Raw genomic sequence first — 10,666 nt, forward strand, 5'->3', positions numbered from 1 at the left:
GGTCCACACCTGCCGACATCCACCTGCAGCCTTTGGAGAAGCCCAATGCCCTAGCAGGGGGGTGTGCCTGAGAGAGACTGTGACGCTGTGCTGGAACAGGTTCCTGGCAGGACTTGTGGCCTTGAGGAGAATCCATGCTGGAGCAGCCTGTTTCTGAAGGACTGACCCCATAGAAAAGACCCATGCTGCAGCAGTTTGTGAAGAACTGCAGCCCATGGAAAGGACCCATGCTGAAGAAATTTGTGGAAGATTGTCTCCTATGAGTGGGACTCCACACTGGAGCAGGATGAGGAGGAAGGAGCAACGGACAATACGTAATGAGCTGATGACAATCCACATTCCATGTCCTGCTGTGAGGTGTGTTGCTCAGAGCCTCCCAGAGCCTCAGTGTCTCTCTTTCATGGCTCTCAGGCATAGTGGAAGGGTGACAATCCCCCATCCTTCCAGCTTTTACAGAGACAGGAGGCAGGCATGGGGGCAGGAGTCAGGAGTGGAGGAGACCCTGATCTAAAACCATTCTGGACAGAGGATGAGATCAGCCCTGGAGCAGCTCGATGTGCTCAAAATGCCTTCCTATGTCAGGGGTGTCACTTGTCCTCCCTTCCCCTTCTCTCCTCAGTGAAACAGCTTACTTCTCTCCATCTCTCCCTGGTTCGTGGCCTGCTCCATCCCACATCTCACTCAGCAGCCCCATAGTGGTCTGGTCTCAGGTTGTGACTGCCCTGTCAGGGGCACGCACTGGCCATGGAGAGATGTGGGAGGGGCTGTCAGAGGACTGGCTTCTCCTGACATGCCGGGTGGAGACCAACCACAGTCCAGGGAAAGGAAGAGTCTTCCTGGCTGCAATACGGAGTCTCTGTAGTGCACTGAGGGGTTTCCTCGGAAAAGCTCCTGAGGGGGAAGAAGGGTGAGAGACACGAGAGCTATGTGCATTAGGGGAAGTTTGTAGCTGTTTAATGCGGTGGTTTTCCAGAACAAAACCGTGTCGGTCCTGATGGGTCAGGGATGGGACACGAAGTAAGAAGGGAGAGCAAGCGGTTTTTGCTGAGTGGACAACCAGGTCTCAAATGATGAATTCCTGGGTCTCCCATGTAGCCTCGTTACCTTTCCTGCAAAGGAGGGACACCATGAACCATGCTGACAGCCAGGGAGTTCACCCCTACGGAGCTGCTGCTGCAACCCCTGGACCAACCTACATGCCCGTAAATCTTACAGCAGGTGATGGGAGGGAGAGCTCACCTGCGCTTCCACCACCAAAATCCCCCGGCAGAGGCTATGGCCACAAGAAGCAGCACTGCAATGGTGATGCTGGCAGTTGGAGCTCTGCTGCGGTTTTCTGAGACAGGGAGAGAAGAGGGCATCTGTGTGAGGATGGCAGCACCAGTCAGGAGCTGCCTTTCACAGGGCCAGTGGCTGCTATCTGCAGCCTGCATCCCATCACCCATGGGTGGCACCTACCCCACGGGATGAGAAGGGCGCGGGTGCCCAGGCTCTGGTGGCGCACACGGCAGACATAGCTGTGCCCATCACGGGGGGTCACGGCCAGGACGCTGCGGAGCTGGTAGGTGAGGTCAGCGTTGGGCAGGACGGCGCTGGTGTTGAGCACCGGGCCCGGAGGCACCTCCTGGCCATCCCGCAGCCACGCCACGCTGATGGGACGGGGGTAGAAGCCAGTGACGTGGCAAACGAGCAGCAGCTGGTCTAGGCTGGGGGTGCGGGCAAAGACCGTGGCCACAGGCAGCTCTGGGGAATGAGAGCAAAGGGGTGGGGCAAGCCTCGTTGTGTGGGGGGCTTTGGGGCAGCTGTTGCAGGGTCAGGGTGGTCTCACCTTGTCTCTCCAGTGCTGCCCTCCCATACCGCTTCAGGGAGAGGACATTGCTCTGGCAGATCTTGATGGAGAGAAGGTACTCCAAGAGCACTGTGACGGACTTCTGCCTGTTGAGGCTCTTGCTGACCAGCTCTGCCAGCTGGAATGGCTGCCGGGCCTCCCAGCGCTGTTTATCTACCTCAAAAGCTACGAGGTCTCTGCCATCCCAGCCGATATCCAGGAAGCCCCGGCTTGTCCTGTTGGGGTACAGCGCACAGCCTGCACGTAACTGGACCACCAATGGGTCTGCCAAGGGCAAAGCCAGTGGAGAGGTCTCATGAGCGTGTGAAACGTGGGAGGCATGAGGTGGGATGTGGCTGAGGGCACATACAGGGGTGCAGTGGAGAGCGGGGTGCAATGGGCAGCAGGGCATAACGCCATGCTTCAGGAGACCCTGGACACCCTGCAAGCCCTCAGGCCCCTTGGAAGAATGGAGTGGATACCAGTGTGGAGTGCTTGCTTAGAAAGAATTCTGTTCCCCAAAATACTTGCCCCCAGTTTTCTCTTTCATGATCTTTGCTGTGTCAATCCTGCAGCTCCAGTAAATTTGGCGGCAGCTCCCTGACATGCAGAGGGGTTCCCTGTGCCAGATGGCAGAAGCCCCAAGGGGTATTTTTGGTCTGCTGCCCTACCCACTTCTGCCAGTTCCAGCAGCTGCAGTGTTTCAGGAGCTGTTGCACCCTGTGAGATACCGTGCAAATGCCATCCTGATGGGGAGGAGGCCACAGACGGAACCTGGGGAGAAGGACTAGGGCTCTGGCAGGGCTCGTTCCCATACTCACAGTGCTGTTTGGTCTGCTGAACTGTGTCGTGCACAAATCGGATCATATTGCGCAGAGCGACTCTATACTGGGACAATATCTTTTCCCCGTCACCCTCGGTTGCAGCCTGGCTGGCCCAGGACCAGTAGAAGTGGATGCTCCAGTTGGCAGGATCCAGTGCAAAGATGGGTATGTCCTCCACAACTGCCACGCATGACACCTCAGCAGAGCTGATGTTGGCAAAGAAGCTAGTCAGGAGGTACTGGATAACCTGTGGCTCTGCTAGGAGAAAGGATGGAGATGGGAAAGGGTGCAGGAAGGAGATGTGTGGAGGTGCTAAAGGGAAAACGGGGGAAGTGGAAGTGCTGGAGGCGGAACAGGGGATTCAGACTAGATAATAAGAAAGATCTTTTTTAGTGCGAGGGGTAGTGAGACACTGGCACGTTACCCAGACATATGGTGGATGCCCCATCCCTGGAAACATTCAAGGCCAGGTTGTTCGGGGCTCTGAGCAGGGAAGGTGCCCGCGCCCATGGCAGAGGGGTTGGACTGAATAGCCTTTAAAGGTCCTTTTCACTCCAAATCATTCTGCACTTCTATGATCCTTTTCATAGGATCATATGAGCTTTTCATTCTGCTCAGGGTCGCCTTCCTGTCTGAACTTCCTCTGACTTCACTGCTCTTTTTCCTTCTCTATTTTACTTTCAACAAAGTGGTTGTTTCCTGCAGAGGATTTTAGGCATTTTGTCCCCTCCCCTCCATGCCTCCCTCCTGGCCAGTGCTGCTCTCTGACTGTGCAGAGCAGATGAAGGGGCACCTCGCTGCTCATTTGGGGTGATGTTTCCCCCCAGGACAAGCACCTGTGCCAGGACCTGTATCTGCCAAAGACCTGCACATAGTGCAGAGGATATAGAGGATGGTTGGAAGGAAAGGGTATCTTGTCCAGGTTTGGGGCTCCCTGATAGAGCCAGGACATCAGCCCAGAGATCAATCCGGCGTTTCCGTGTCTGATGCTGCCTGCCCTGGAAGCATAAGGTCTCACGGGGTTGTGGTAAAACACTCTGTGTGACAGCAGTGCCCAAAACAGCCTCTTGCAGGTGCAGCTCCCTAACGAACGAGGGGCTGACGGAAGGGGCCCTCAGCACCACGTGGAGCTGCGACCTGCCTGGCACCCATGGGCTCTCTGCGGGGGGAGGACATCTTGGGGGGAAACTCAACACCCAAGGCCCGGCTGGGGACCACTCTTGTCTCATCTGCTTGTGATCCAAGGCCCTGTGTTGGAGCTGGTGGGGCAGAAGTCTTGAGCTGGAGGCAGGAAGAGAGAGGGTGGGCAAGGACAAACATGTTCGGGTGGTGCACAGTAGGAGGTGGCCCTCCAATGCTGGGGATCATCTGTCCCCCCCATACGGCACAGTGGCCTGGCCACGCCTCCCCTGAGGAGAATTTGTGGGGTCCTCTGACAGGGTGTTGGGGGGGGGGGGTGAAAGCAGTTGAGGTGAGCCAGAGCTCCCACTTACCCTCTGGGTCTGCCCACATCCCAAGGAGGAAGATCGGGAGAAAGAGGAAGAGGAGGAGGTGAGGGGGCTGCATGGTGCATGCGGCAAGGCTGAAAAAGCAGCAGCAGTGACCGTGGGAGGAGGAAGAACCTGTGGGATCCCAAGCTTCAACCCAGCCCAGCCGTCACTGCAGTGGCTCTCCACCAATAGGAGAATGAATGTGTCAGGGAGGGGCCCAGAGGTCCCAAGCTGAAGGCTGGGGACGTGTGGGAGGGACAAAAGATGAAATAAGGTCTTGAGCATGAAGTGCCGTGACAGGCTGGGGCTGGGAAAAGCCTAGCCAGAAGGAGAAGGCAGGGAAAGAGAGTCCCAGGAAACAGCACTAGGAAAAAAGATTTTCAAGGATCTAAGCTGGGTTCTCCTGACTCCCCCTCCCCACAAATTTTACATTGTCCTATCCCTGTTCTTGTGGGATGCATCAGCTCCAATGCAGGTGACAATGGCTTTTGGATTTCAGACCTGACTGGAGAAAGATGGTTGCTGTCCTCTCAGCCCCCACATAGGGAGAAGGGATACTTTGGGTCACCCCCTTTCCCATTCCTGGCACCTCCAGCTCAGGCTACTCCTGCATCACTTGCCTAATTCTGGGGATGGGGCTCCCAAGGAGGAGGTGACAAGCTGTTCCACTTAGTCCCGAGCTGTAGGACACTGCTGGGGAGCCCCAACTCTGCTCTAAACACCTGGGGATGGGCCCGGCAACTCCCCTTTCCTTCCCAGCAGCTTTGGTGTGGAATCCGGTCCGCCTCCCCAAGAGTCCCCTGTGCATGGGAACAGAAATGGTGGGAGCTATCCCCCTGCTCTGTCCCCACTGGCACCAGTGTCCTGTGCTGGAGGGACAATGGGGTGACCAGAGTCAGCCTCTCCCCCACAATGTCCCTGATCGACTGCTTCTCCCCGACTCCTCTCCTCAGCATGCAGTTTCTCTTCCCCTTTTTTGGGTGGTGCCTGCACTGGGGGGGAAGGCAGAACCAAAACCACAGCCAAGGGGAAGTCTGGGGGGTGCACCTCGGTAGCATCCAAATACTGAATCTTTTCGCTTCCACGGAGCTGTCCCAGAGAGAAGTCGGGCTGCTGCGGTGGCCTGGTAGGCCCAGAAATGGCCCCAACTTCCCCAGCGGCATGACACAGGGGATGTCCGCCTATACCACAAAGTCCGCATCCCTCCCACTCGTCCTAGACCCAAAGGAGAGTGTTTGGCTGTCAGGATGGCAAAGCACAGTCACGGGGCAAACAGGGAGGGAAGAGACAAGGGGACTTTTGTCTCTGCAGTCCTGTGAGGTGATCACTTGTCCCCATGGTCTCCCCTAAGATGACTGTTGGCCACTTCCTGCTGAGCAGCTGAGAGGCAGTTCACAGCCCTCTGTCCTGCGCAGGTGCATGTGACACTACTGGTGTCTGAGTTGCTGATGGGACAGGACCGGGCACCTGGCTTGTGCAGGTGGTCACGATGTGTTTTGCCCCCTCAGAATTTCCTCCAGATGTCTCCCACTGTTGCAGTGGATCTGCTTTAAAGTTCTGCTTTAGCCCTTGCACTTTTCTATTGAATATACTTCTCATGTTCGGAGCTTTTTTCACTTTCCTTTTTACTCACAACTTCTTCCTCCTTCGTATTGTCACTTCTCTGGTCTGAAAATGACCCAAGGGGACAGAGGGTTGTTGGTCCACACAGGCTGTTGGTCTTCACAGTCCTCTCGAGTGACCGTGGTCCTCAGAGTCACCCCCAGGTTACCACTGGTCCCCACAGTTCTCTCAGGTGACATTGGTCCTTACAGTCCTCTCAAGTGATTACTGGTCCTCACTTTCCCCCTGCCCTAGGGGACTGTAGGACTTTGAAGTGCTCATGTGGCCCCCGGTCCTCAAAGACCCCGCAGGTGACACTGGTCCTTGCAATCTCCCCTGGGGTGAAGGCTGTAACCCCCTGAGCCGTGCCTGGGTGAGTTGGGACGGGGTGGACAGCGATGCAGTGCCACTGGGTGTCACTCTGGGTGGGTGAGTGGGTGGGCAGCAGCACCCAGTGCACTGGGCTGGGATGAGGTGCCTTAAGAACCCTCTTAAAATGCCTGGGTGAGGTGTGTTATTGTAAGGTCTCTTAGGGAATGTGAGCAAACACTTGCAGACACCTCCCTGGTACCAGGTGTTTGTGGGTGTGGTACTCTAGGGTCTCTTGGGAGGTCATTCACATGAACACCTTTCCTCAACAGGTTTCCTCACTGGCTGCACCTGCTCTCCTGGTCTGCCCTGTCCCATGAGTGCTGCAGGATGTTCCACTCTGCTTGGGAGAGAAATTGCCCCATTTGCCTGTGGATGCCAAGGCTGCAGGGAGGCATGCCTGCACCTAAGAGTTTCATCTGTCTGTCCCAAGTCAGCAGGGGCTGGGAGAGGCTTGGTGTCACTCCTCTTGCAGTGAGGTCCTTGAGCCCTGTCATGTCAGCAGGTGACTCTGGCTCCCAGAGAAATGCAGTCCTGACCCCAGCTTTGTGGTTTCCAGGGTCTGGCCATTGGATTTGTGGTGGACATGGCAACAAGGCAGCCAGGTTTTCTGGCTTGCACACGGCTGCCAGACTTATCCTGGGAAACTTTGCAGGAAGGTGTCCAATAAAACCAAACCTTTTGAAGCTACATGTTCAAGTTGATTGGGAGCATGAACTACATGCCTTTCTGTGTGTGTGTGTGTGTGTGTGCTATCTTTGATGGGACACGGGCTTCCTTTTTCTCCTTTATTAGGAGCCTCGGGGTCACTTTACCCCCGTGTGCACAGTTGCTTATTTCTATGCAATATGTAAGAATATGTTCATATATGCACAGGCACACATGTACTGTTTTTTCCCCGTGCTTTGGTGCTTTCTGCAATTAGTGCCAATAATTCAGTGGTGTTTCAGCTTCCATACGTGGCTGATCAAAACCTCTCCAAGCCCACGCAACTGCTAAGGAAAAGCACGTGATCTTAGTGAAAATATGAATGGTTTATTTTCATTTCATACACATCTGCAGCTCCCACACATTACACCAGAGTTTCAGTGTTACTCAGCACTTTGTAAAGCCATTTCTGGCCAGGTTCTGTTAGTCTGTATGGAACAGCTCAGTCTCAGCGCAAATATTTCTGGAATATGGTTAATAAAGGCAATTTTTAGGGGAAAAAAAATACCAGAAAGTGACAGTAGAAGGGTACAGCTTTCCACCTTCTGACAAAAGTGTTACTGAACCAGAACTGGGAGAATTTGCCATTGGGCATCGAGGTGCCCTCGAGCGTCAGTGGGTGCACTGGCCAGTGCCACAAGCTAAGAGATGATCACGTGTAACAAGTGAGGAGGTCTCCGACTTGCATTTGTGTCTGTTTAGAAAATTCAAGTGAGTCAAACGCTGCCCAGGTTTCTCTTGTGCATCTCTGAATGGAGTTAGTCTTGTAATTGGCAATGCCCAGAACTTAGGTGAAGCAGAAAAAGGTAGTTCTTGTTGCTGTGAAGGCAGTGGAAGGGAATGGGGACTGTTGGCTCCCTTCTGAGCTAAGCTTCTTTGCTCAGGATGGAGTTCCTGGACTCTGATTCCTCCATCTGCTGGTGCTTTCTGAAATGAGAGGGGAGCAGCTGATGGATGCTCCATGGCAGAGACCTTGTGGGAGTGCAAGACAGCATCTGGCAGGGCCAAAGCAAGAGCTTTGCTGCTCAGTGCAGAAATCCCCTGGGCATCTCCTCCCCTCCTTTCTCACTGCTGCTCCACGGGACAGACAGGGACTCACCTTTGTCTCCACACCCAAAGCACTGACATGGCGGCTACGGCCATGGCTGCAAGCAGCCCAGCCACGAGCCCTGTGATCAGCACCACTTCTGAGTCCCCTGGGAAACATAAGGAGAAGCTGCCATGAACTTTCTGGGGTTTGCTCCATCTTGCAGGGCAGGGTGGCTCAGGAGCCCCATGTCATCCCCCATGGGTGGCACCTACCCCACGGGATGAGAAGGGCGCGGGTGCCCAGGCTCTGGTGGCGCACACGGCAGACATAGCTGTGCCCATCACGGGGGGTCACGGCCAGGACGCTGCAGAGCTGGTAGGTGAGGTCAGCGTTGGGCAGGACGGCACTGGTGTTGAGCACCGGGCCCGGAGGCACCTCCTGGCCATCCCGCAGCCACGCCACGCTGATGGGACGGGGGTAGAAGCCAGTGACGTGGCAAACGAGCAGCAGCTGGTCTAGGCTGGGGGTGCGGGCAAAGACCGTGGCCACAGGCAGCTCTGGGGAATGAGAGCAAAGGGGTGGGGCAAGCCAGGATGGGGCAAGCCCCGTTGGGGCACAGCTTGGCCCCAGTGTGGGGGGGCTTTGGGGCAGCTGTTGCAGGATCAGGGTGGTCTCACCTTGTCTCTCTAGAGCTGCCCTCCCATACTGCAGTAACACCTCCATGTCCTCGACACAAGTCTCATTGAAGAGAATTTCCACCAGTTCACTGAAGGCAGTGTAGTTCTGGAGAGATGACTGGACATACCGTGACAAGTTGGTGTCCTGGGAGAAGGTCCAGGTGGCATTCTCTGTGTCCAACTGGAGGAAATCCTGACCATTGTAACCCACATAGGCAAAGGCCCGGGAGGTTCTGTTGGGGTAGAGCTCGCAGCCTGCCATGCACTGAACCACAAAGGGGTCTGGTGGGGCAGAGAGGAGAGAGAGGTTGCATGAGGGGCTGGGATTGCCTTCCTGCAGACATGGTCAGTGTCTCCTATACAGCAGCAGCACTATCACATCCTTCCCCACTTCCCAGCTGCTGTTCAGAAAGGGGATGCAGTGAAGACTGGGCACTCACAGGGGACGTCCCTTTGCCTGGCCCCTTCATTGACCAGATGGTTGAACTGCTGCAAGTAGATCTTAACCAGGTTCTCAAGGGTGTCCCAGTCCGCTTGGGGCAGGGCTGGGCGCAGCCAGGGCTGGTAGAAGCGGATGGAGAATGTGTGTTTATCAAGAGACCCGAGTTCGATGTCTTCCAGCAGGCCCAGCCCTTCTGTGTCCACAAATGAAGTGTTTTGGAAGGTGGTGGTCTGGAGCAGCCGGATAGTGAAGGTCCCTACATGAGACAATGGTTGACAGGGAGGAGATATGACTGGGAGAAGAGGGCTGAGCAAAGTGGAGGGGCTGAGGGATGGGTCCTTGAGGTTGCAGGGATCCATGGGCCCCCCATAAGCCCCTTACACCCTTTACAGCCCCAGTTCCCATCCCCTGCACCCACCTGGCGTGGCTACATCCCTGCTGGGGAGGAGATGTGGAGCCAGGGGACAAGTGAGAAAGCGAGTACCCAAGGTGGGTGGGGAGCAAGAAGCCTCTCCCCTATAGACTGCCATGGAGGTAGAGGTATATGAGCCAGAGGTCCTACTTACCCTCCAGGTTTGCCCATGTCCCAGAGAGGAGGAAGAGGTGGAGGAGGAGAGAGAGAAGGCAGCAGCAAGGGGACCGCATGGTTCCAGCAGTGAGGCCCAGAGTGTGCAGCAGAGGGTGCAGCAGCAGGGAGACTGCTGAGAGATGTGGCCTCGGATGTCTCCTCAGACTGGCTCTGCCTGGGCATCTCTGCTGGTGCTAATGGCCCTGGCAGCCAATGGGGCTGGCACTGAGGTTTAGGGGAGGGCTCTGAGGTTCCCACTTGGAGTGAGCTGGGGCATCCTGAGTATGGCTGTGAGTGCTGGGGGAATTTGATTGGGAGCAAGGTCATCCCATTGCATGCAGGAGCAGTCCCTCATTGCTGCAGCAGCACCTTGCCAATCAGGGTGATGTGGGTGAACTGAGTCTTCTTTTCTACCCCCCTTTCGGGTGGACGTGTCACTTGGCCATGCGCTGCATCCATTGTCCTGATAGGAGCGTCCCTTACTCGTGCCTGGCATATCTGGCCCCACATAGAACAGGCATTGCCACCTGCTCTGTGCTGCCAGGTGGGTTCACAACAACGTGGCTGTCTTTCCCACAGGGGGCAGGCAAACCCTATTCCCACCATGGGGCCTCACGTCTGGGCTCTCTGTGCTCCCAGGCTGTGCACTGGTCCCATGCCTCTTTGTTACCTCCCAACTGTCCCACAGCCAGGCCACTGTGATGGCAACAGTTATATAAGCCAGCGATGTGGCAAACCTGCAGGAGAGCTGGGCCATGGCCTTGGAAAGCTGTGAGGGGTGAGAGGGATGGAGAAAAGTTGATGGCAATATCCCTTGACCCCTCAGCACTGCTGGTCTGATCCTGGGGAAGGGACTTCCCAGGGTTGAGGTAATGAGCAGTTCCAGCCTGGACCACAGCTGTGGGGTCAGGGATGGCTGCAGGGACAGCTGGAGGAAGCAGTCCTCCAGGAGCTCTTCTTGGGGTGCAAGAAGCGAAGAGCAGCTATAGTGTGGTGGTCTCCGCCAAGGGGAAAGATGGGCTGCAGGGGCTGGAAAGGACCGTTTCCCATTGACAGTCATCAGACTCCTGGAGCAGTGGCACTCGGCTGGACAGGATCTTCGAACTGGGATGGGGATGAGACCCCCAC

At 55.9% G+C, this 10,666-nt stretch overlaps 1 protein-coding gene across 1 annotated transcript; it reads right to left on the minus strand.

The window, feature by feature from the left end:
* Window positions 1–924: 924 nt before the first annotated feature.
* On the minus strand, window positions 925–9,691 carry LOC116449524. Its single transcript, XM_032121143.1, has 11 exons — window positions 9,537–9,691; window positions 8,969–9,226; window positions 8,529–8,810; window positions 8,124–8,408; window positions 7,921–8,017; window positions 4,146–4,309; window positions 2,650–2,910; window positions 1,829–2,113; window positions 1,459–1,743; window positions 1,240–1,336; window positions 925–1,109 (listed from the first exon to the last, which is right to left on the minus strand). The coding sequence occupies exons 1-11, from the start codon at window positions 9,613–9,615 to the stop codon at window positions 1,064–1,066; spliced, it is 2,139 nt and encodes a 712-aa protein (XP_031977034.1). The 5' UTR covers window positions 9,616–9,691; the 3' UTR covers window positions 925–1,063.
* Window positions 9,692–10,666: the final 975 nt, after the last annotated feature.

Source organism: Corvus moneduloides, chromosome 11 (assembly GCF_009650955.1).
Source record: "Corvus moneduloides isolate bCorMon1 chromosome 11, bCorMon1.pri, whole genome shotgun sequence".
Lineage (NCBI taxonomy): Eukaryota > Metazoa > Chordata > Aves > Passeriformes > Corvidae > Corvus > Corvus moneduloides.